The 27,810-nt window shown below is 35.1% G+C and overlaps 1 protein-coding gene across 1 annotated transcript; it reads left to right on the top strand.

The window, feature by feature from the left end:
* Nucleotides 1–4,029: 4,029 nt before the first annotated feature.
* LOC111916829 (uncharacterized) lies at nucleotides 4,030–4,404 on the top strand. The gene has a single exon (XM_023912486.1). It carries the CDS (start codon nucleotides 4,030–4,032, stop codon nucleotides 4,402–4,404), a length of 375 nt encoding a protein of 124 aa, XP_023768254.1.
* The last annotated feature ends 23,406 nt before the right edge of the window (nucleotides 4,405–27,810 follow it).

Below are 27,810 nucleotides of genomic sequence, written 5' to 3'. Positions count from 1 at the left end.
CAAATGAGCATTCACTTTGAAAATCATCCCTACGTATCATCCATTTCTCCATGATTACAAGAACTTGAAATTTTCTAGAGAGAGAAAGTGATTATGAATGGGTTTTCTAGAGAGATAAAGTGATACAAAACAAGTATTCTAGAGAGAGAAAGTCGAATTATGGATCAAATCAAGGAAATATTCGACTTCTAGAATACAAAAACACTCTCTAAACACGAAGATCAATGAACAAAAAGAATCACCAAATCAAAATAGCCATCAAGGATCAATTCTTGATGAGATTCAAGAACACCCGCTCTGATACCAATTGTAGTGGTGTTGATTCTGATGGCATATGCGGAATTAGAAAGATCTAGTAATTCATCATACAAATTCAAGAACACAAGGAGTAAATAATTCTTTGTAAGCTCTTATTAGATCTAGAAAGATTATACAAATGGGTTTGTATACAATTTCTCTCTCTAGTCTAACACTCCAAATGATTCCTTACATAATGGGAGTCACTCACTTCCTATTTATAGGAAAAGACTCAACCCATTTACACATACAAAGAGGAAAGCCTAAACACATTACATCCAAGCATGACTTTGCACCCTAACAGCCAATAAGCTTCCAATTCGATCGTTTTGGGCTTAGAACTCTTAATTGGGATCTAATTGGATCCACACTCATAAAACCTAACCTTTTGGGCCATCATGGGCCTAAAACAAAATGGTTTACCCTAATGGGCCTTAGTGGGCTATAATTGATTTACACAAACCCTAAAGGACTATAAAACCCATTCTTCTATACAATTGACTTGTGAACTACCTTAGAGGCCAAATGGGCCTAAAAATTTATTTATATGCTTCATAATTTGGAACTAAAGAGAGGATTGGGCCAAACCAATTTCACCTCTTTCCTTAATTAGCCCATTTCGGCCCATGTGTAAAAAAAAAAAAAAATTTTGCATGGGAAAGAGGTTGACACCTCATTTTTACATATGGGATTTCCATACTAATTATACCTCATGTATCTAGATTATGATCCTAATCCATCATGCAATAACCCACTTGGAAATCCTCCCATCTCTCTCTCTCTCTTTATCACTCTCGGCCGATAATCAACACACACACACACACACATATTTTATCAAACTCCTTCTAAGTATACATTCAAGAACACATCTCCTCTTTCATCAAGAAACTTCGAGACTTAGAAGCATTTTAAGGAGGTTTCAACCAAAAATCAATTCAAGTTACACTCTAGTGGTAAGAACTTACAAATCTAAGTAACATACTTTCTTTTTGAACTCATTCATTCTTTTTACCACCTTAATTTCGTGATCATGCTCCCTAGAACCCATCTAAGTTCGAAATCCACTCAAGGAGCTTGCTAGAACCAAAAACAACACCATCTTCTTCCGTTCTTCTTCAAAAATCGAGAACAACAAGCAAAGGTGAGTTCATACCTCCTTGTTTTCGGATTTTACTTGTTTTTGGGGGGAGAATACAAGTGTTATGTGTTGATCTATGTGTGTTTGCATGTTATATGTGATTTCTTTGGTTTATGTTGTGATAATGTGTTAATATTTAAGATATTCCGAGATCTATTGCTAAAATGTGAAAGATCCATAAACAAAAATATAATAAACAACATACAACATAAATCTAAGTGTCCTTAAGTTTAATAAGTGAAAAAGCAAAGCCCAAGATCTTTACAAGTGTCATTTTTGCAAAAATAACAAAGGTTGGGTTGAAAGCTGATAATTTTCGGTTTTATGAGGGCTATAAAGTATTTATTTATATAAAAGCTGATTTTTATGAAAATAAGACTTTTCAAATGACCAAAAATATAATATTTTACTTAATGGGCTTATATTTGGGCCTCATGGACTTTTAGGCCCAAACTTGCGAAAATGAAGAGTTTTAGGGCTGAAATTTTAAATTCATAAAAGTATGAGTCTAAAACATAAATAAATAAATTTCAGGGTTTGAAAATGATTTTATTGCCAAATTGGACTAATAATGCAAAGTTTTTGGATTTTGGGCCAAGATTATGAAATTTGCGGAAATTTGGACCATAAATGCAAACTTTTCCATATAAGGGGCTGAAACTGCCCGAAGATTATATTCTGAGCTGAAATAACAATTTAATTTGTGTTTGGGCCAAAAATGTCAAGAAAAATAATTGAAGGACCTAAAATGTCATTTTTTATTAAAAAGGACGAAAAATGTCATTTTTGCTAAACATGGCTGAAATCGTAATATTATGTGAAAAAGGGGCTGAATTGGTCAAACAAATATTTTTGGGTCTAGTATGCTATTATTAAAACAATTGGGCCATAAATATAAAATTTTATAACTTATGGATTTAAAAATGCATACTTTTATAAATCTATAATATCGTTATAAAACGATTGACGAATGTTATAACTTTATGATTAAAAGCTTCGTGTTAAACAAATCTTACGACACTATTAACATAGAAAAACGGGTAAACGACATAAATAATACATGTTTATTGGGCTTCCGGTGACCCAATTACATGCCTAATGGACCCTCAATGGCTTTTACATGCTATTGGGCCTTAGTGGCCCAATTGCATTGCTAGTATGGTCCAAATCAATCATATGCTTGATGGGATAACGTGTATGTCGCATACTTGACAGCCTATAATAACATACATGATTAGTGGGCCACCGTTGTCCTCTTTCATGTCTGTTAGGCTTACTTCATATTCACGTAAACATCATTCGGGTTGTAAAACAAGGATTATTCAATTTCATGGGATTTAGTGAGAAATAATGGGTGACACCAATAAGTGTCGGTCGTAGTCTGTAGTTATAACTAGAGTCTCCTAGAGGGAGAGCGAGAGTTTGTGTATAGAGCTATACGGGAGTGACTCCCCCACACCTGAGCTGTTCGCTACAGTTAGACACGGCCAGTCTAGGGTGACAAAATTTTGATCAAAACCGGCGTTTGGAAAAATGCCAAAACAGGCGAATTAGTCATTATTATGCATGGTTATAACGACTCACATAAAGATCTGTTACCATTTTAGTATTCATGGGAAATCATATTCATACACAGTGACGATGCAAAGTGATTCATACAATAGTACAAAACCATCATACCATTTAAATTGCAAAACATCGAGTTTTCCGGGGAAACGACATTATTCACTTCTACATACAACAACTATAATACAAGAATCAATTTTGAAGAACAATCACTTTTACATGTTTAAAAAATCACATACATATGCACTTATGGGATCATCACATCTTTTTCGCAAACAGTTTTTGTTATAGAAAATATCGGATTTTCTGGGTTTTACAAACAATACAAACTAGTTTTATATCAAACATGCTTATGAGCTCACCAACATTATATATGTTGACGTTTTCAAAATAACTTGTATTCTCAGGAAATCGTTAGACTGAAGAGCCTCCAATTGTGTCTCGGGAAATTTCTTTTGTGAAATGTTAGTTACCAAGACAATTTATGTTTTGAAATATGTCATCTAAACAATGTACTTCATGTGAACAAGGTCAGTTGTAATGTATTAATGCAGGGTGATGTTTATGTTATGTTTCTTGTATATTCATTGTGATGATATTTCAATTTAAGTCACCCAAGCCCTCAGACGTTTCCGCCGTCTGGTTCGGGGGTGTGACAGGTTGGTATCAGAGCAATGTTTATGGAACTAAATAACTCTGAAAAAAACAAAAATTTCACACTTATGTGCGTATATTAGGATAATAGCCTAACAATACTTAATAAAAGCTTCTAGAGGAAATTGAACACTATGATTTAACCTGGGCAGTTATGTAGTTATATTAGGGATAAATATAGCTTGATCAACTATATTTATTCAGAATGTGACCAACATGTGTTCGGGAATAATCATAGTAGGTAATGAATCCAAAAGCCTACCCCACTCTCCAAAATAAAATAAAAAAAACTCTAGGGATCTAAACACAAATAACTAAAAATACTATGAGAGTAATTAAAATATGACATATATATGCACTCTTGTGTAGTCCGTATGGTCAGTTTCCACTACCTTGGAGATCCCTACTTACCCAATCAGGGAAATAACGGATTGCTAAAAGAATCTGACGAGGACCCTGAAGAGGATCCTGGAGAAGAACATGAAGAGGACCTTGAGGAAGAGGAAGAAGAAATTGAGGAACCTGCGAAACCCGCGGTAGATGATGGTGAAGTAGAGTCTGGTGATGACATCAATGATGATTCGGACGCAGAGTCTGAAGTCATCAACCCACCATACCCAGTGAGGGTGTCGGCTCACCGAATGGGTCTAAATGGCCCTACACCTCCTTGGGGTATCGACATTTGGAGGTGGAGCAGGCAACAGGGACAGCGACCCCCGTTTGGCATGGCACGTGAGTTCTATGACTAGAGGGAGGGAGGACCGGCTAATCGCGCACTTCCAGTCGTGGTGAGATGATTGCGGGATACTGTCGATCTGGCTCAGAGCACCGCCGATCAGATGCACCAGATGCAGCCTAGGGTTGAGCGGGTGGAGCAGGAAACGCGAGAGGTTATCCGAGAGTTCCACATGAGCCAAGTGAGGTAGGAGACTCGACTCCGAGACACGGAGCGATAGGTGGCTCGCCTTTAGGCAGCATCCACTTCCTCAGCACCACCCCTTGGCACATCCCACCATGACTCGGACTAGCCGTATCCATCGTTAGCTTTATGCTTTTTCACTACTAGAAAATAGACCTTTAATGACGCGCTTTTTACGACACGCACTGATTAATGATACGCAAAAGGAAGTGCCCATAAAATAGTGTCATCTCTTCAAAAAAAATTAGGATTTACGTCACACATTACTGCATGCCCTTAATTTAGTGTCTCAAGAAAAAAAATTAAAAACACGGAGGGCGCTTTATCATAAATGTGCGTCGTCTTTACCTGTCGCTTTATAATTTTAATGAAACGCGCTTTAGTAGACAAGGGGGAAACGAAATCCCCAAAATTTTGAAAACCCGCCTTGTTTTTTCTAACTTCTATCTATCTTTCATCCTTGCAATCCACTCTCCTCTCTCTGATACTCTCTCCTCTAGATCTCCCTTCATTCTCTACCTCCTGTCTCTCTATAACCCTAATCCATTGCCACCTCCCTTCTCTCTAGCACGTGCTAGGCCAAGGTTTTAGTAGATACTGGGGTAAATGAAATCCCCAAAATTTTGAAAACCCGCCTTCTTTTTTATCCTCCATTTTTGTTTCCCTCTTGCCCTAGTTACGATGCTTCCTTCCTTCCCCCTCCTGAAGTTGAAGCTCTAGAAATCATGGTTTTCGATTAGGAATCGGTAAGGAAGCATGATAAAATGGGGATGGATCGTGTACCTTTGAAAGATCTAACTCTCGAAGAACAAAAAACCCTGACTCACAATCTACTCAAGAACATGGATCTCAATGATTCGCATATTATAAATCACGAGGTCAAATCGTGGTTGAATTCATGTACAAACCCTTCGGAGAATACCAGATGCTGACTGGCGTTAAAGAAGTTAGTGCGATGCAGAAAGCTCCGGAGGGCGGCGACTTGATTGCTGTTATAATCCATGAAGGCGAAGATCTTAAAGGAAAACATCATACACATCATTCCGTTTGTGTGCTTTTCCATGGTGAAGAAAAAAGAACTAAGGTTTGTTTCCCCAATTCAAAATTAATGCTAATTGCTTCTTAAACTGCATGTTATTTTATAGTTTTTTTGGGTGATTTACAGCCGACAAATTTTGTAAACCCTAAACTTCAATTGTATTATTTAGGGTTATAATTCTTCTGTTTTTTCAGGAATCTTTAGGTTATGTTCAAAATTGTCACTGGAGGAAGTAAGGGCAGTGGAAGATGATGGAGGGCCATCAATGGTACTTTGTTTATTACACTGTATGTATCAGTTCTATAGTTCTTTTAAAAAAATTAGGTCATTTGTACCCTTGTAAGCAAGCATTTAGATTATTTACATGCTTTCACTTTGAACTTTTTAAATATAATTTATGTTTGATGTTCCTATAGGAGGTTTGAGGGGAATTCTTTTGATGGTTCAATACAACCTTCATTTTCTAATCTGAACCTTTTATAGGAGCTGTAAGCCTTTATTTTATTTATAATTGATTATTATGCTTTGCAAGTTGCAGAACTTGCAATAGAAGATGGTTCCACTTGGAGATCCCTGAGGATCTTCTTCTTCAAGTTTTGAAACTAATGTTGCATCTAGATGTTGAAATATGTTTTAGTGGACACAAAATCTTTTCTGTTCTTCTCATTCCAAATTCTGACCTGCATGATATTGATGCTTCTATTTCTAATCAAACAAGAACTTGGAGTTCTTATACAACATCTGTGTTTGACTCTGTTACATCTTTACTTGATAAGCTTCATGGATATTTCTATTTATGGATATCGTCTCCAGGTGCTAGCTTCAATGATTTTATGTTTATTTCCCAGTTCATACATTGCACCCCTGCTGTCTCTTGCCATTTTATGACATTTTTACCCCTGGAGCTTTTTTGAAAGTTGTTTGGGCCTAGTTTGTTATTGATTTTGCATTTAGAGCTTTGTTAAAGTGATATTTCCCCTTTAATATTATCTAGTGGTGTTCCTCATGGCATCTCATTTGGGGCCTATCTCCTGTGGGGAGTTTGTAATTCTGTAGTTCTCCTTGGAGTTATTATATGGTGTTGTATTAGCTGTTTTTCTCTTATTTTTTTGTTTTACCTTGTTGTAATTTGCAACTTTCCGGTAGCCTTGGTTTTTTTTTTCACAGAGCTAAAGCAAGTCAGTAACAGGAAACAGTTAGCGGGAGAATGGAGACGAAGAAAACTTATATTAAATTGAAAACTCCAGTTCGTTGCATCGTCAAACTCGGTCAGACATTGTTTATTTTACCCTAAAATATTCAAGTTTCGTTGAATTCCAGTTTATTTCCTTTATTTAGTTACCGAATCTGATGAACTTTCTTTGCAATTGATCTAATATGTAGTGGTACCACCTCTACTGATCCTACTGTTCAAACATTCCAAACCGAGCTTTAGGAAATAGTTTGTCAGCTCCAATTAAACCATCAGGAGGTATTACTATTAATTTCAACATCAATGAAAACCCTTGTTTTTTTTAAACATGTGAGATTATATATTTTTATATATTTTTTAACTTGCACAGGATACAGGGATTCTATGGATGATAAGTCAAAAGCAAATTTAGTACAATTAAAACGTAGGTTTTCTGTGACATCAGAAGACCTAGATCTTGTAAAGGATATTCCATAATGTATAGTTCCTTGAAGGTCCCCCCAGGTAAAATAAAATTCCAAATATGGAATTATCTGTAAATAAGTATTTTCTTTTAATTTCATTTTAATTTAATGGCTTGTGATTCATTATTATTTAATATATAGGATACATTACTGAGGAAGTCTGCGAGTGTAGGAGAGTGGATATTTGATTCAAAACAGTTTTTTTCTTATTGGTTTATTTTGTATAATTTCATGTATTGATGCAAAATTATACATTTATGGTATTTGGCAGCCTACACCTAGGGAGATGAATAGCAGTTCTGTTTCTGTACATAACAATTACATGCATCAGTTCTCATGCCCCACCTTCAAAACCTCTTTCAGCATACACCACTTCAACAAGTAAACTAATTAAACTATGCTTACTTTTTGTTAAAAAAAATCATCAACCCATTTTAATTTTTAATGGTGTTCTTTCTCTAGGATCTTATCTTGAATCTGTTGAATAGCTTGCAACCAGCTGAGGTATCAGCAGAAGGTGAGTTAAATTCTCCATTTATTATAATAAACAATAAAAAAATCAATGAAAGCTGGCTTTGTTTCTACTAGGATTTCTGTATGCTCTATTACTTTACCACTAGCTTATTATTGTTGTTTCAAGGCTATACCCTCATTCTATTTTTTTTTTCAAGTTGTATCTTTGTAATATCACCTTTTGTATAAACTTCACCTTCATTGCCTTTTTAGTATATCATATGTTATTCATTTACTACTAAATTTATGTCTAACTGTTTCTCATTTTATTAGGTGACATCCCTTAATCTTGAAATAGTTAGAGCACTTGCAAGAGGTAGACTTCTCATTACCAAACTAAAGTTTCCACTCATTTTAATTTTGACTTTTGGATATCTAATTACATGTTGACTTATGTTTTTAACTCCTTTTGCAGAGGGTATTCCATCAGTTGCAATGTCTCTATTTTCTTGTGGATGGTCAACCCATGAAAGAAATGTTAGGAAGCACTCAAAAACTGTCTTCCATCAACTCATTTGAAATTTATACTCCTTTTACACAACAATACAACAATGAAAATCTTTTGGTTTTACAGATAGCATCTATCGATGTGTCAACAGTGGTTATTGCCCTTGACTGCGGTTTTGTTCCAGTAAGTTTTAAGTTTCTCAACACAAAAGGTTAAAATTGTCATTTACTGTCATTCAGAGTTTTCATTCACAACACGTCCTTGAAAAATATATGATATTGTTACATAATTCTAACAATGATAATTTGATATTGCCATGTAGGTTTTGCATGGGGATGCAGTACTCAATGAGTCACTGGTAAGTAGCATCTAACAATAGGGGTGTAATTGTAAATTGTAATTGTATGCACTATATTAACTGGAGATGTAGTTATAAGTCATCTTGCAGCGCATTTGGTATAACTAAAAAAATAGAATACTTAGTCAAAAAAATAATGAAACGTTAAAATTTTCCTTCCCCAAGAATCTCCTGTAAAGTGTGAAACTTTACACATACAACATCAGAACACTTCATATTGAAGTTGCAAGAAACAAAGAAATCGAAGCATCACTTGTGGTTTAATTCAGATTCTGGGACAAAAAGCGTCTTAGGGGTATTTTTGGAATATTTAGTTTTTCTAACTTTTATGCGTAGTCCTAGGGGCTACAAAAGGTGTTGGTGTTAGTGATGAAAGGCAAGGTTCAGATTCAAAAAGTGTTGTAGAGCTAACAAATGGTTCTTCAGGTATACAATACTCTAGGCATAATTATAATATAAAACTATAAAAAATTTCATTTTTTGATATATATTTTTTGTTTTTTTTTGCAGAGGATACTAAAGAGCAAATTTTGCAAAGCATATTTTTTGTTTTTTTTTGCAGGGGATACCCCTCACATTTCCCAAATTACCCCTTCCTCTATAATGTTTTTTTGTTTTTGTGTATTTTGTGCATCAGGTAAAGTTGATGGAAAAAAGGAATATGAAGCCACTTGATTCAAATCTTGCAACATTATCAACAAGATGCAGTAAAGAATTGGAGTTGAATTTGGCTAAGTCATTCTTGAGTGAGATGGGCCACTGTACAACTGTTTATCCATATAATTAGCTGCTTGGAACATTAGTCTTAAAGAATTATGAAAGGCAAAATGCAACTTTACTTAGTTGGAATTTGATGTAGAGAGTAGATTAGATGCAAATTTAGATATTGTAAAAAATAGAATTGTATGACATTAAATTTTATGCAATGGATTGTATTTTATGTATATGATATTTTATTTCTATTATGAGACATTAAATGCAAATTTAATTTAAAAATTAATAATTATATAAATTTTTTTAGAACAGTTAAAATTATGGTACGCAAAAATGTGTGTCATCTTCATTTATGACATGACCTTTCTTGACAGGGGCTTCCTTGATACGCATTGTGTGTCATAAACACGCGCGTCGTAAGGTTACGACACGGAAATGCATGTCGTCTTCCTTTATGAGAGGGCCTTCCTTGATACGCATTGCGTGTCATAACCGCACGTCGTAAATGCACATCATAAATGTGCGTCTTAAATGCGCGTCATCTATAGACGATGCGCAAAAGCGCGTCGTCTTTCTTTATGACATGGCCTTTCTTGACGCGCATTTGCGCGTCGTCTGAGCGTTTTACGACGCGCAATGAGCGTCGTAAAAGGCTGTTTTTCTAGTAGTGTTGTGATCTGTGCTATGTACTATCGACTCTATGTTTAAGTGATTACACTACTCATAGGGTCGTCATGTTGCCGAATTTTATATTTCCATGTACTGTATGCCATCTGGCAAATTTTCAAGTAGCAAAACTATTTGTATTAATGAAAATACTTTACGTTTTATCATGATATTGTTATCTACTATCTGTTTTACTTCCTTGTTTTATGTCAAAGTGTGAAATTACTTAAGTACATGTCATACCCCTAGACTATAGGATCACAACTCGCAAAAACCATAGGCACTAAACATCTTTCCGTTCCATGAAAGAAAGATGCCTCAAAGACCCACCCGTGGGAACCCCGAGCCGACACCTCCAGAAATCAACTCAGTTGCATTTCAAGCGGATGTATCTGCTGCAGTCACAACAGTGATGGCGCAGTTTCACAATGAAAACAATGATGGAGGCAACGGACAGGGAGCCGAAAGTTCAAACAACGGAATGAACCAGAGGCCTACCAAGACATGCTCCAACAAAGATTTCACCAACGCCAAACCGCGAACCTTTAATGGAACAGGGGGAGTAATAACCCTAAAAAGATGGATTGAAAAGGTGGAATCAGTGTTCAAGATATGCAGATGCCCTAAAGAATTCAAGGTGAAGTTTGCAGCATGTATATTTGTTGATCAAGCCCTCACCTGGTGGAATGGACATGTGGAGGCTATGACTCTTCCAGTGGCTAATGCCATGCTATAGGCGGAATTGAAAGAAATGCTAATGGCTGAATATTACCTGCGTGGCGAGGTTAAAAAAACGGAGCAAGTGTTATGGAACCTCACAGTCCAAAACTCCGACATCGATGCCTACACATCAAGGTTTAGTGAACTGTCTCTGTTGTGCCCTGGCATGATTACCTCGGAGGGAAAGAAGATCGAGCGATTCATCTGGGGATTAACCTCCTCAATTCAAGGAAACGTGATAGCCGCAAATCCTGAAACCTTTGATAGTGCCAAGAGGTTGGCCAAGAAGTTGTACGACCACAACAACAAGAAGAGCGAAAAAGCAGGGGAAACTGAAAGCAAGAAGGAGAGCGATAACAAGAAGGGAAAGAATATCAAGTGGAAGGGACGACACGGCTCAGAGTCGTTAAAGAAACAACAAACAGTGACAGTTCATGCTGCAACCACCCATGTCCCCTCCACACCACATGCTCCAGCCTCATCCACCCCAAGTGCCCATAAGCAATATTCCAGAAATCTCCCAAAGTGCAACAAATGTTATCTCCATCACAATGGTGAATGCAGGGAGATGCATTGTACCAGTTGCAACCGAAAGGGTCATACGGCAAGATACTGTAGGACTTATCCTCCACAGAATCAGCAACAGAGGAACAACAACAACCACAAACAATAACAACCACAACAATAACGGCAACAACGCTGGAACTAGCTATACATGTTATGGATGTGGGAAAACGAGACATATCAGGCGAAACTGCCCCATCACAAATAACCAAGGGATAGGAATAGCAGGGAGAGTTCTGACAATGGGTCAGGGGGAAGCGGTTCAGGATCCCACTGTTGTCACTGGTACGTTTCTCCTTAACAACACACATACATGCATCATGTTTGATACTGGGGTATAGCAGAGTTTTGTGAGTAATAAATTCAAACATTTTTTAAAACAATAATCCCAGAAGCTTAATGAAACCTTTACAGTGGAAATGGCTAATGGGAATAACCGAATCAACCAAAGATACTTATGTAGGGTACCCCTTAACACTAGACAACCATTCATATCAAATAGATTTGATACTAGTAAATATTAGGAGTTTTGATGTGATAATCGGCATGGTTGGGTTAAGCCGCCACTATGCTGATACTATGTGTCGTGAGAAGGTCGTTTGCCTTCACCTCCCTAATCACGAAACTCTAATAATCTATGGTGATAAACCTGGCGCCAATCCTCGTCCTATCTCGTGCATCAAGGCACAAAAGTGCCTGCATCAAGGCTAAGAATGTGGTAAGCTTTGGTAATCCTTTTTATTCAAAGCAACTGTTGTACTACGACCCGGAGGGTTTTCCACTTTCTTCTCCACCCAATCCCTTCATAAACTTCGGCCCCTCTAAGCTTTTTGTTACACATGACAACGTCTCCAGGTTACGATTGTTGGGAGCACTCGCAAGAATTGTAGTCAACATCACTTTTTCATCTTTTTCTTTCAATTCCATCTAAACCATAAAAGAACTTCATGGCATCAATTACACGTCCAACTCTCCCATTCACCTTAACCACAATTTCATGATGCCTTGAACTGGGCTTTATTTCATACTTCATCTCCATGTTAGGCGTATCCATCCCTACAAAGCGAGGATTCTTCCCTAGTTTAGTTTTAAATTTAAGAAATATCAACAATATTCTAAGAAATATATTCTTACATCATGGTGGATTTCCTTTTCGGTTATATTTTGTAATCGTGTTTTAACAAGACTCATTTTGAAAGACAGAAATAGTAAGTATAATACGAAGTACTCGGTAATAGAAAACAAGACTGTTGGCTATTGATACAATTATGTAATAGATGTTAATTGTCTATAATACGCATGTTGAACAACGTCATCCTCGTAATAGTGATGTCGCACCTTTAAAAGTAATTTCACATAATCATAAAAATCTTCAACATAAAATTTCTACATACATCATACTTATGAATTTGGGATGGTATCTGTATTTTAAATTCAAATCTCATAATTTTTGCGATGAATCATACTACACTTATAAAAGCAGACATTTTTCCTATCACCTCATGCATTTGAAACCCCCACACAAATTTCCAAGCATCTCATGTATTTGAAACCGTACACCTTTTAACATTCAAAGTAATTAATCACACATCATGGTGAATTCAGAACATGGCATGAAGGAACAACTGATTTTCCACCTACAAAGTATGTTCCCAATCTATCTATCTATCTATATATCTTATAATAGAGACAATTTTACTCAAACCATATGCATTTCAAACATCTTATTTGAATGAACACCACTCAAAAGTCTCTTAATAATAATTAACCGGTCAAAGGTTTTATAACTTATATAATATGTTTAATAAGAAATTAATGGAAAGTTTACTATAAAAATGTCAATCACTTTAAGTAGACACACAAATACAAATCACATATAAAATTCACAAAGAAAACAACTTTAAAGGTTTTATGTTGGTTTGAGGGCTTTGGACTATTTTTCGAGTCATGTTATTATGTTAAAATTTTTAATTTGTATGTTTGTTATATACTAATACTTTTTTTTATGTTTTTCTTGGTTTAAGTTTTCTTTTAAGACAATCATTGTATGTTGTGATTGAAACCTTAATGTAAATTAAATTAGATTCATGTTATCAATCATATGTTATGGAAAGTGATATAGACAATATTTAATTAAATATTGTATATATGTTTGTATGTTTGTGTTGTTTCAAAGCAGTAATTAATTAAAAATCATGGATATGTGATATTATCCATAGTATTCATGTAAGTCTCTTTTAAAATTCAAATTGTCTATCTTATCACTTTATATTTTAGTATATATTTAACATTTTAATTATAATAGTAAGTGTCATTTAAAAGTTTTCTTTCATTTATTAATAATAATAAGTGGTTTTTAAAATTAATGAACAATAATATACATAATAAAATCAAATTATAAAAATCATGGGTATGTCATATTATCAATGCAAGTCTCTTTTGAAATACAAATTATCTATCTTATCAGTTTATTATTTAGTGTATGTTTTATATATTAATAGTAATATTAACTATTTTTTAAAATTCTTATTTAACTTAGTAATAATAATAAATGGTTTAAAACTTAAGAATAATAATTTAAATGATAATAACATCAATTTATAAATTACATAAAGTTAGCAACAAATAAATTCTATTTTAAATGAATATCATTATTGAAATTAAAAAACAATCACATAAATAAAAAAATTTAATTAATCAATAATAACAATTGCTAAAAATAATATTAAATAGATAACTATATTTAATTTTATTAGTGAGGAAGGTAGTTAATGTCAATGAATAATATTATTCAAAATTTTATGTCAAAGCTAATGTCAGTAATATAACAATTTTAAACATATATTTTTTAATATTCTAACAATATATTTTAACATACGTTGCGCAATGCACAAAAGTTTGATATAAGGAAGGAATCAAATTTGTAGCTGAACGGAATTGCAACAAATTATGAGTTGAGTTTTCAATTTTGTAACAATTTTAAACATATATTTTTTTTATGTCAAAACTAATGTCGGTGATATAACAATTTTAAACATATATTTTTTTAATAACATAACAATTTTAAACATATATTATGTCAAAGCTAATATCAATAATATAACAATTTCAAACATATATTTTTTAATATTTTAACAATATATGTTAACCTATTTTACACAACGCACAAAATTTTGATATAAGAAGCAAAGCAAATTTGTAGCTTAATGGAATTGCAAATGAGCTGAGTTTTCAATTTTGTAACTTTCGTGAATTTTAATGTCAATGAATAAGTGGGAAAATACAATTTTGCCGCTTGAAAACAGTGTCAAAATAAGAGAATACTTTTGGTTGGAGTTAGTGTCTTAATGATTGGGCTGAAACTATTGACAAAGTTATATAATACTTTTTTTTCACGTTAATTGTTTCTAATGCGGGTGACTGCTGACCGAAATTATCCAAATATTTAATGAAATCCTGCCTTATTTATTAGGTTTTTAATTTAAATGCACCTAACAGATAAGTGTACCTTGTTTTATCAAGAATTACCATGACAAAATCACACCAAAAAAAAAGACAAAACTGCATAAATGGTCCCTGTGGTTTACACAAAATTGCTACTTTGATCCAAAAAAATTTTGACTAGCACCACAAGTCCAAAGTTTTCATTTTCTTGCATATTTGGTCCAATGGGTTAACTTCCGTATATTTCCCTCCGTTAAGTTATGTTTGACTAGTCAAATCAGGGGTATTATGGTCATTCCCTATTTATGCCCCTTATTTTATATTAATAAAGGAGTCCTATAAGAACGAATTTCAATCCTCTTTGTCGTCGTTCTCATTTTGGTCTTCTTCAACTCTGCGATCGTCTTCGATTTCTTCAAGAAATCACAATAAAAAATGGTGCTTTGTTTTTGTGGTAAAATGGTCATAGTTCGCACAGCATGGACTAATAAAAATCCAGGTAGACGCTTCTGGGGATGCCCTACTGAGGTACGCAAATGTTTTTTTTTTTTTTTTTTTTTTGGATTTCAGCATAAATCTCCCATTACATGTTATGATCTTCTTTTGTTTCTTAAATTTTAAAGGGATCCAAATGTCGATTTATTGGGTGGTTTGATGGTCCAATTTGTGAACGTTCAAAAGTTATTATACCTGGGCTGATGAGGTCAATCAACAAATTGAAGTCACAAAACACAAGACTCAAGTGTTACCTGTTATGCAGTTGGGTGTTGTTCGTGTTTGTTCTGGTTTATAAGAAGTAGATTGAAGTCTAATGGTTTGGGTTGTTTCTAAGTGTAATGGTTTGGGTGGTTTCTAAGCAATATATTGAAATGTAATGGTTTGGGTAGTGTTTTAATGTTTTTGGTAGTATCTTGTTTAAGCAATGTAATCTTTTGGGCAATACTTTGTGGTAGTCTTTTGTGGTTAAAATGTAAGCAATGTAAGACATGTTTTGCAAGAATTTGTCAATGGTGATTATATTTGGTATGTACATTTTGACCAATTTATTTTGTTTGTGGTTTTGTTTAAAAGGGCATATTGGTCAATTTATATTGGCCAATTTTGTGTAAACCACAGGGACCATTTGTGCAGTTTTGTATTGTGGTTTTGTTTAAAAGGGCATATTGGTCAATTTATTTTGTATGTGGTTTACACATTATCAATGACAAATGTATGTTTAGTTTAAAAGGGCATATTGGTCTATTTATTTTGTATGTGGTTTACACATTATCAATGACAAATGTATGTTTTGATTAAAAGTGCATATTGGTCAATTTATTTTGTATGTGGTTTACACATTATCAATGACAAATGTATGTTTGGTTTAAAAGGGCATATTGGTCAATTTATTTTGTATGTGGTTTACACATTATTAATGACAAATGTATGTTTTGTTTAAAAGGGCATATTGGTCAACTTCTACAACAAAAAATTATACATGACAATAATATCAAGACATTAAACATAACATAAGCCATTACATCAAATCCAGTGTAAATTGTTCCCATACATCACAGGGGTACACTATCAAGTACGAAAAATAACATCCAAAATGGTTAAACCCCAAAACACAGAAAGTACTAAACATACAATACACATAAACATAACATTATCCCAAAAAGACACTTATACCCCTACAAACATCAAAATCCCTTGAAATCCAATCACTTACCCCCTTGGCCTTTGCAAGTTCTAGCATTGTGCCCTTTAATTTTACACTTGTTGCAAGTTACTTGGATAAACTTTCTTGTAAGCTTTCTACTCCCACTAGTAATATGGCTTTGACTCCCACTACCACTAGCAACATTGTCTCCCTTCTTCTGGCTTTTCTCCTCAGCAGATTGCCTCCTCTTTTTCTTGGGCCTTCCAGGCTGATTTTTGTGTAGAGGAGGGGTGATTTTAATTGGGCATTCACTTATAGGCCACATTGCTCGACCTTTAATAGGCTCTACCTTGTACACATAAGTTGCTTTCCATGTTTCTAGCCAGTGCACCCTGTGGGCATAAGTGTACAGTTCTCTAACTTCCTCACCATTATCTGCTTTGTCATTTAGGACTGCAATGACATGCTTACAAGGGAGTCCTGTTAATTCCCACTTCCTACAACCGCATACTCTTTCAACCATGTCAACAACATGTTGATCCTACCATGGCCCTTGCACTTGGTATTTATCTGACCCATTCCACCTAACTGTGTACTGAGATGCCCAATTCACATTCTTCTCCTTGATCTTTGTTGCAGATGGGGTTAGTGGACCAACACACTTCTTTTGCACCTTTATGACATTGCACCTTTTGTTGTTGCAGATCTAACTTTTCTTGTCTAGAGGCATTTATGTTTGTGGTTGTAAGTTTTTATGAACCAATTACTATTTACATTAGACCTAGAAACTTGTATCGCCCAAGGACAAGGGGTAGGTTCACCCACATGACCATCATTAAAGGCTACAGTTCCTTTACAGATTGCCCTTAACCTCATTTTGTCGTTTTTCACAAAGAATATATTCCTTCTTGTTTCCAGTGCATGCAATTGTATCTTTTCCTTTAAGTCCTTCTTATTTTTATATTTTTGTCCTATCCTAAAAGTTACCTTGTGTATCTCACCTTGAGAGCACCTAGTCTCCTTCCCCAATTCCTTTATTACAGCTCTTCTTTTCCTATCTATATTAGAACCCTCATCTAATGAATCCTATTGATCATTATTTATAACATCCAACTCATCATTGACCTCATCACTGTCATTCTCTCTATGCTTTGATAATCTTTTTTCAAGAAATTCTGCTTCAAGATCTATATTCATGTAAAAATCCCTCATATCTACTTCTACATCAGGGATTATGTTGTCTTCATCCGCCCAGAAATCACTATCATCACTGTCCTCACTCTCATCACTTCTTTCATGATTGTCTTCATTAGTCTCTATGTTATCTTCACTTCCATCATCAACTGCAAAATCTCTCATCTCTACATTCTCATCATTCATTTCATTTCTGTCATGATTCTCTTCTTGAGTGACTTCCTTATTAACTGCATTTTCCTCATCTTTATGAACCTCATCATCTATATTCTGTTCATTAGACTGTAAAATCTGTTGGTACAACCCAATAGCAAAGTCATTAGCTGCCTCATCAAATTTCCCTGGTCAATATCATTACATGCCTCATGAAATTCATTAAAATCCTGGTTAATATCATTACATTCCTCATCAAATTCATTAAATCTGTGGTCAAATTCATTAGCTGCATCATCCTTATTCCCACCAATCCTATCAACACCAACATCATCCATCACCAATTTCTTAATACATGATGACAATGGTTTGTCCTTGATAAATTCCCTTTTCTTATTATACTCAGGGGATATCGACAAGGCTAAAGCAGCTTCATTTGCTATCACAGGTGGTATGCATGTTTGTGGCATTTGAGGACATCATCATCATTTCCTAGGGCCCGCAGCCCAAAATGCATGTCTCCCTTTGGCACTCGAAAATGATAGTAGATAACTGGAGGAACTGAGTATCCTAACCCTTTCATAATCGCATCCATCTCGTGAATAGAAAACTCTTCTATATCCACCATATCTACGTACATCACAGTACCCTCAATGTAGTTGACATTTGGAAACTTTGTGAACTCACCTCCATGATGTAGCTTGATGGTAAAAAATGTAGGGTGTCCATCTTCAACACAAGAGCAAAAAAAAAAAAAAAAAACTTCAGAAGGTATGATTTCTTGTAAGAAAATCAACAAAATGATCAAAAACAAAATTACGTACCATAAACCACCCTTGGGTCGAATGATGTGCTTGACAACCTTAAGTGCCACATTGGTATATGCATTCACTACGAAACTCGCCTGATTGAAGCTATCAACCTTGGTAATCAGTTTAGGGTTCTTGATCCTCAGTCAATGAAGAGGGAAATTGTATCGACTCACGGTTTTTAAGGACTATAAATGTGAATTAGGCTCGATATTATCCGTATGGCGATGCATACATACGAACTCTCCTTTATTAATATAAAATAAGGGGCATAAATAGAGAATGACCAAAATACCCCTGATTTGACTAGTCAAACATAACTTAACAGAGGGAAATAGACGGAAGTTAACCTATTGGACCAAATATGCAAGAAGATGAAAACTTTGGACTTGTGGTGCTAGCCAAAACTTTTTTGGACCAAAGTGACAATTTTGTGTAAACCACAAGGACCATTTGTGCAGTTTTGTCAAAAACAAACCGTTGATAGAAATGTATATATTAAAAAGTCAAATACAATTTCAAAAACCAAATTCGTAAAATATACTATTTTGTAATATATATTATTAAATAAAACTAGTTTCATTAAAAACATGTTAAAAATAAAGTTGAAAAAAAAATGAAACAATTTATAGAGAAGCTCAAACCAAATTTCTAAAAACAAAATTAACACGAATTTGTAACAATGAAAAGTCGGTAACCTTTAGCACATGCTATATAGTAGATCGTGTTAATCAATTTGGAACAACTTTTATAAATGATTAACTCTCATAATATTAAAGTCTGTAAGATTGCATTTGCTACGCTGAAAATAGTTGGTTAGCCAAAAATAATTTTAAACCCTTTATTTATTAGATGGTTCCTGTTGAAAATAAAGTATTAATCCAAAATGTTTATTTTGATTTTTCATAACAAAATTACACTAATAAAGTACTTTAATTTAGTTTTTTTGGTTCCTTTTATATGTGAAGATGACTAACAATGGCTCATATCGATACACGCACAAACACATGATACCCTTGGAATAGAAGTCATTTGGTAATGTCTATTTATTCCATTGATGAAAAAAATGAGTTTAAATTCTCTTGGTGGATTTGTTGGGTTTTTGACAACCTAAATGCTTGTATGGATCGCAATTGTGTTTTTTTTAATTGAAAGTCTAACATACATCCTTTATATCATACTCATAAATTGCTATTTTTGTGCACAACTAAACTTAACCTATTAACCCCTTATAAGAATCACACATTTTTAACTACCCACCGTTAGGCCAAATGTCATTTTAGTTGCATTACTATGTTTATGGGCCATTTGAGCCCATGTTCAATTGTAGAGATACCGGTAGAGACATAATGCAAAAGAGATCTAGTTGGTTTGAATGAGTAAATATTCGTTTGATAGTTGCTAATTGGGTTAGAGTTAACTGAGTTAGAAATGCTGATTGAGTCCATATCTGACTGAGTTTATGTTGTTTGATTATTTATCTGACTAATTGTGCTGAATGATAAAAATAACTATATTATTATTATATTGTCCCTTGTGCTTGATAAAATAATTATAAATATAAAAATTATCACATCAAATCCAAAGTAAACATATATCACTTAAAATCCAAATACAAAATGTAATACAAAATACAAATAAACATTCTCAAACATAATAAAAATGTACATCATTTAAATGATAAATGTTTTCACGCTACTTTTCTACTTTTCTTCCTGTCGCTTTCATGTTCCCAACAATCACTTTTGCATATTACTCTTTCAAAAATTATATATATGTTTTTATGAACACTCCAAATCTATATTCATTAATTAAAATAAATAATATAAATATAAGAGTAAAATCCATATTTATGGTTGCCATTTTCCCAAATACGGTGAAGCTTTTGTACTACTGTATTTTTTTTATTAAAAAAGTTGATAACTCTTACAAAAGTGAAAAAGATAAACAAGAAAAGGCAACATGATTATTCAATCCATAGCTCTTAAATGCCAGATGTTGACTATACTGTGATCAAGAGAGTCAATGCATACTAAAAGCTTAACTTCACTTGTCTCTAATGCAGTAAAATTTGTACATTACTTCGTCAAAAATAACTTCAAGAAATCATGACAACTTCACATTAATAGCCTACTTCTGTATCTTCGAGCTCCAGTATATAAGTATTATAAATAGTGTCATTTTATTCTCTTAACAGGCCAGATTCGGTACACCACCCCTACTGCCTACAATCTACATCATGTACATCGGTGCTGGGTATGAATATGATTGGCATCCGATTGCAAACATGGGTACAAACATGGATATTTTAAGAATCAAGAACATGAAAATTGAATTATAAAAGAAAAAACTTATCAAGTTCAGGCAATGCCCTGTTGATGAATAGAGAAAAAATAAGGACAAAAAAAATCGATACATGTTGATGTTGTTGCTGTTGATCACAGTTGCACTCCTCTTGCTTTTGATTGCGAATGGAACTCTCGTTGTTTGAGGGAGGGGATGAAATCAGAACCAGTCGCAACTTTTGTAGGGCAACGTGTTGGTTTTTGATTTTTTTTCTCGGTCCATCAAATAGAAAGCAAGGACCGAGTTTGTTGTTTTTATTGGATTGAGTCTACATGTTGGACCGAGTCCCTACCTCTATAATCCCTATCAAGCATGTCAATTGATATTTTATGGACCGAGTCCCTCTTTGAACCGAGTTAGACGCTATATCAAACAAGCCCTAAGTGTACCTCAGGTGGGAAAGGGGTTCTAACGAGAATTAAATAATACTAACAATTTGCAATCGATAAATAATATGATTATTATTTTTTTGAACAATTTTGATAATGTTTTGTTTAATCGAATGACGTTTCCTAAAAAGAATAAGTTAAGCACGTTGTTAAATGCATTTGCTTTGCCACTGATTTGGGTTTTTTGGAATAATTGGACTTTGTAAACAACTTGTAAGAAGCTAAAGAACGAAACATTTACAAAAGGCTAGTAAGTGTTAAATTTTGAAGGAAAGGAATGCAACCTAATTTATGTTACTATCCACAAGGTGCGGGTTTGAATTATCTACTACCTTTTTTCTCTATGTGTGTTAAGACGAAGATCAAGGATAACCTGGCCATTTGTCGTGGATCTAATCCAAAATGTGCCTCATTTAACTTTCTTTGTTTATAAACAGTAATATCCTGACTCCCATTTATAATATTTAACTAATTTATATTCAAGTTGTTAGAGCAACTCGACGAGTTGGATGCCCCAACTCGCCGAGTAGAGAGTTAAATGGTTGCGTCATTTTTAGAGTCTACTCAATGAGTTGGAGGACCCCAACTCAGCGAGTAGGAGCTAAGTGTGAAAACCTTAATTTTCAGGGTTTGTGCCTTATTTAAAGGACCTTAAGCATTCATTTCCACCTCCCTTATCATCTTGACACACTATGAGAAACCCTAAGTGAACTGTATTCATCTATGAGAGAGAAAGGCTAAGATTGTGTGTTTTATGCATTTTTGGAAGGGGGTTGAAGAGCAAAAAGTCTTGGAACGAGAAGAAGCCTTTGGATCCGATGTTCTTTTAGTGCAAGCTGCTATTTTGAGGTAAAAAGCTTTCACCTTGAACATTGTTTGGTTAGATCTCATCACTAGGTAGTTTGTGGCCATTTCCATCCTTTCTTGGGTCCTTAATTTGTTTGAGCTTGCCATGGAGTTAAGACTCCAGATCTGGACTGTATGAGGTCCCCTGGGCATAAAGATTTAGGCTTTATCAAGCTATTGTCCACCTTTCATGCATCAAACCCACTATAGAGCTTGTTTTGGCATTTTGAGCCGTAAATACCATGCATGGACGTAATGCTTGCAGCTTTACGTGACACTTCAGCCTTAGAAGGATAAATCTAGAGTATGGAGCCTTAGTTCAACTTAAAAACATCTGAATGAGAGAATGGACTGAAAGGACTCAACGAGTTGATGTGCTAACTCGATGAGTTGGCTAGGGTTTTCCCCGATAGTCGGGATGCATCACAACTTGGCGAGTTGGTGAGACAACTTGATGAGTTGAGTTGGATTTTCCCAACACTTCAGAGAAAGCGAAGGAACTCTACGAGTCGCATAGATGCACTCGACGAGTTGGGTCAACATTGATTGTTGACTCGAGTGTTGACTTCCTTTGACTTTTAGGGTTTGGGCAAGACATGAATTATGGACACCATGGAGGGGTAAAATGCTCTTTCACCCTTTCCGAGAGTTAGAGAAGGGGTTAGCCTAAATTTTTAGGATTGTGGTTATAAAGTGTTAATTATAGATGATTATGATATGTATGCAGAGTCTAGATTGTTCGTGGAGTACGAGACCTACTTGCTTGCTTATGAGGTGAGTGTTCTCACTATACTTACCTGAGTTGTAATACTGTGTGACCACAGGGTCTTATTTGAGTTATTGACTAGATGGTCTTATGTGCTTATATTGAGTTATGTGATATTATGCATCTTGTCCTTGTGATTTATGTTATACATTATTATGTGTCTTACTTAGTTAGGACCGCAGGGTTCAAACCGAGTTGTGAGATCGGAGGGTCTTCACTGAGATACAGGACTGGAGGGTCCAACCCGACCTGTGAGACTGGAGTGTCTTCATTAAGAAACATGACAGGAGGGTCCATACCGAGCCGTGAGACTGGAGGGTGCTCAACGAGACGCATGACCGGAGGGTCCATGCGGATCTATAGCTATAAGAGGCTTATTATTTATGTATGTGGTATTTTGGGAAACTCACTAAGCTTTGTGCTTACAGTGTTGTGTGAAATGTGTTTCAGGTACCTCTCAGGATCGCAGGAAGGCGCCGACTTGATTATACACACCAATTAGAGATTATGTTTTTGAGGATACTGGGATATTATCAAACATTTGTTGCCTTGTCTTTTGACAACTTATACATTTTGTGGTTTTTGAGAAATGTGATATTGGGTTTTATGTGATTTTAAGGATGAAAATTTTATTTGAAAATTTAGAGTGTTACAAGTTGGTATTACAGCCTTGGTTTGAGGGATTCAAATGTACTCTCGGGTATGTCTTGACTCAAACTGAGGATTTGAGAAAATTTTCTAAAAAGAAATGATTTTTCTAAAATGAGTAAGAGATTTAAAAAGAAAAGGAGATGGGGCAGTGTGTACAATCAGCCAGAGCTTGAACAGTGATTTCCCAAAATACCATTACTTGTTTATATTATGAGATACTTATGAGATATTAGAGCTTCATGCTAGAGGATAGGCTAGGTATTTCAGAATTAGGGCTAGAGTTGTCTGATTCATGATGCCTTAGCCTAGGGGATGCTATTGATTGATATTATCTACTATCTGCTCTATGTATGTGCTAAGTAGGAGTACCTAGTAGGATTATTTTTGAGAGAGTCTTGAGTCGAGGAGTAATCTAGGAGAGATACCTAGATGATCACTTAAGGAGTCTACTGAGAGAGTCGTTTTATATCCGTGAGTGATAGCGTACTTGTGAATTAGGATCCTAGTAGGAGGATATGGGGTGACTATAGGTTGGTGTGGAAAGTAGTATTGGGCCTGTACTACTTAAAGAATAGGATTTGTGTGCGACCCAAGTAAGAACCTTAGGATGCTAAGGAGCATATAGGGGTGGGTAATAGAGAATGTGTGTTTGAGCTAGTCTGTGATGATTTTGTGTTTATGTTTCAGAGACACTATGGTGATTACCCACAACAACCCCGGGGACAGTGGTACCAGTGATGAGGAGATTCGCAGGATCATTACAGAGGAGGTGGCCTCAACTATCAGAGAGGCCATACCAGAGATGTTCGGGTCTATTAGGATCACTCTGATTGAGACATTTGATGAGCAATATTGTAACAACCCGAAGTTGTTCATCGCCGAAAACCCATTCTACCCGTATAACTCGCCGTATGTCGAAACGTTCCGATTTCGTTTTTGGGTTTAGTTAGTTAAATTTATATGTTTATTTTAATTCAATGAGTGTCCAAACCATTTAGAAACTCATGAATTTAGCCCAAAAGTATTTATTTCATAATTTTTAGAAACGTCCCCGCCGGGTGACGGAAACTTAATCGGGTGCGACCTAAATCCTCGTTTAAGGCCGGTATCGGGTAGAATTCCATCGTGTCCAAGTTTTGGGAACTATATAAACGTGTTAAACCTTTCATTTGAAGCTTTTTCCCTCTCTCTCTACTCTCTCTCTAACCTCTCTCCTAAATCCAAAGTTCAAGGGTCCAAAACTCAATTTTAAGGCCTCAAATCCCTAAGGTACCTTCCTAACCTTAATGTATAGCATATTTGGCTTCCAAATTAGGGATTTAAGAACTTGTATATGAGTTTACGGCCCTGGAAGGAGCTTAGGCCGTAAACTCATAATAAGTGGGTTTTTAAGCCATAAAACCCTTCCTAAACACAATTGGACTTTAGATATGGCTAAGTGACTTCATGGAATGGACTTAGAACATTTAAAACATGGATTTTGATGGATTTGAAGGAGTTTACGGCCAAGGCACAAGCTTGGGCTGTAAACTCATATTTATGGGGTTTTTGTGACCTTAAACCCTTCCAAATCACTTATAAGGCTTAGATATGAATTTTAGGATAATGGTTTTAGCATTTGGACACTTGAAACATAATTTTTGAGGGATTATTGAGAGTTTACGGCCAAGGTAAGTGCTTGGGCCGTAAACTCTTTGAAACATGGTATAAATTCATTTTAAGGTGTTAGAAATGCCACTTTAACACCCCTAAAGCCTTAGAATAATTTTTAGAAGTGTTATAAACAAGTTTTTGGCTTTAAAACACATGGAATCACTCTATAAGAGAGTTTACGGCCATGAGGGGGGTCTCATAGGCCGTAAACTCCAAAAACTTCTCAAATGTCCCATAAAATCTCATGTAAGGCCTTGAAATAATTTTAGCAATCACATGTGATTTGTTTTAGCATCATTTAACACAATTTTCATGGGTATTAAGGAGTTTACGGCCAGGAACCTATGCTAGGCCGTACACTCCCATAAATAAGTCATTTTGATGTTTAAAAATCCATTCCAAGTCCTTAAACCAAGCCTAGAAATTATTCCCTAAGTGTTTGAAGCCATTTTGTGCCATAACTCACCCCACCATGAGTTTACGGCTGTAAACTCATGGGGAGAGGGTCATTATGGCCGTAAACTCCCTAAGGAGTGTTCCTTTGATGTCCCAATTCAATATCCTAACTATATGTGTCCCTAAATGTCACCCGGGTCCCTCCAAACACTTGTATCGGGGTGTTTTCGCGACTAGAAGCAATTGTCCCTATCAAATAATCAATCTAAGTCCTAATTAGATACAAATGTGTATTTTTACATTATACTTAGGAACTTTGTGCGTTTGCAAGCCCCGGACCAACACTTAGCATCCAAATCGTCACATTTCTCGTTCGGTGAGTTCATACCCCTACGCCTTTTCCGTGTTTTTCAATGTTTTCAGGGGGGGGGGGATACAAGCAAACTATAACTGTTTTTGAATTATAACATTGATGTGTTTCAAATAATATCTGGCAAACTTATAAACACCTTTACTCCTTATGTATTATGTTGAGCATAAGGAATGATTTATCAATTACAACTAAATGGATTTTAGGTAAGAAAATAACCAAACTAATCAAATTATTATGGGAATAATTTGGGGTTCTTTAACGTTTGTTTTATATCTATATAAAGTTATTAGATAAACTATGTCTGATTCAGTTTATCTCTGTATTATTTGAATGTATTGCCAGATAATCTCATTGTATGTATCTATTTTCACTATATCATGTTTCATAATCTTTGTATGTTTAGTATTGTATGAGAACCCTATGAATAATTTAGTACTAGTTTGTGAGATAGTCACTACCCTTTATGGATGATCAGTAAATCCTCTCCGGAAGTGTAACCAGAGTCTCCTGGAGGGAGAGCGAGGAATTTGTGAATAGACCTATTCGAGACTGTCAATCCCACACCTTAACTGCTAACTACAGTTAGGCGGGCACGCCTGGGGTGACAAATTCTAGATATCGTCCGACGTCTGACTAACGTCAAGGAGGTCTCGTTGTCGTATCAGCATGGTTACCCGACTCACAATATGTATTAATATAAATTTATTCACAGATGGGATTTTGTTTAGAATCTATATCTTATTCGGGATGAAAATCCCATGGTTTTGTATCTATATCTCGTTCGGGATGATAATCCCATGGTTTTGTGTCTATAACTTGTATGTGATGGTAATCCCATGAGTTTATCCAACTATCTTATATCAAATTCGGGATAGTGATCCCATGGTTTTATCAAACAATCTTATATCTGATTCGGGATAGTAGTCCCATGGTTTTCAATCTATATTTCCTAGTATATCAAACTATCTTGTAACTTGTTCGGGATGTTAGTCCCAAGGTTTTGAAAATACTTTCTATCTACATTTCGTGTATATTATAGTATTCTTGTCTAATTCATGATAGTAATCCTATGATTTTCAATATATAGTTTTGTGTATTAAACTATACTCTGTGTTATTCAATCAATCTTGCATTTAGGAAAATATGGGATTTTCCTGGGGTTAACTTATTAACGCGTAACTGAACTGTATTGAAAGATAACAAAACTATTTAACATAAGAAAATATGGGATTTTCTTGGATAACAAACCTTTTTGGAAAACTAAAGGAAATCGATACATTTTCATAAAACAAAACCGCTTATGAACTCACCAGCTTTATGCTGATTTTCAAACTGCTTGTATTCTCAGGTCCAAGTTAGATAGGTACCCGATGATATCTTTTGTTGAAGACGGAGTGCTCAGAAGACTCGTCTCGTTTTGTTCATATAATATATGTATAACTTTTGTACAATTTACTTTTGAACCAAATGTAAACTTTCATATATATGTAATCTAATGGTTGTTTACTGTGATTACTATGTACATTGGATTTGATACACAACTTGGAGTCAACCCCGGAAACGTTTCCGCCTTTGGTTTTCGGGGTGTGACAGATTGGTATCAGAGCCCTTGTTTATAGTGAACAGAGTATACCAAACCTTACATGGTATAAAACTATAAACATTAAGGGGCCTAAGTGCTTTGAACTAAAAGTATAGTACATAATATAAGTATTTTCAAAAGTATTTAAGTATGCCGAGCCGTCGAAATCCGTAACTACAAGTAGAACAAAACATAAGTAAATGGGTGTTGTACGCTGTGGTTAAACCTGGGCAGTTATGTAGTCGTGTCTAGGGTCAATATAGGCTGGCCAACTATATTCATTCGAGACACGGCCAACATATGCTTGGGAGTGA

This window comes from Lactuca sativa, chromosome 1, assembly GCF_002870075.4.
Source record: "Lactuca sativa cultivar Salinas chromosome 1, Lsat_Salinas_v11, whole genome shotgun sequence".
Classification (NCBI taxonomy): domain Eukaryota; kingdom Viridiplantae; phylum Streptophyta; class Magnoliopsida; order Asterales; family Asteraceae; genus Lactuca; species Lactuca sativa.
The sequence above is the reverse complement of the archived record's forward strand: the minus strand, read 5'-3'. Positions and strand labels throughout refer to the sequence as shown.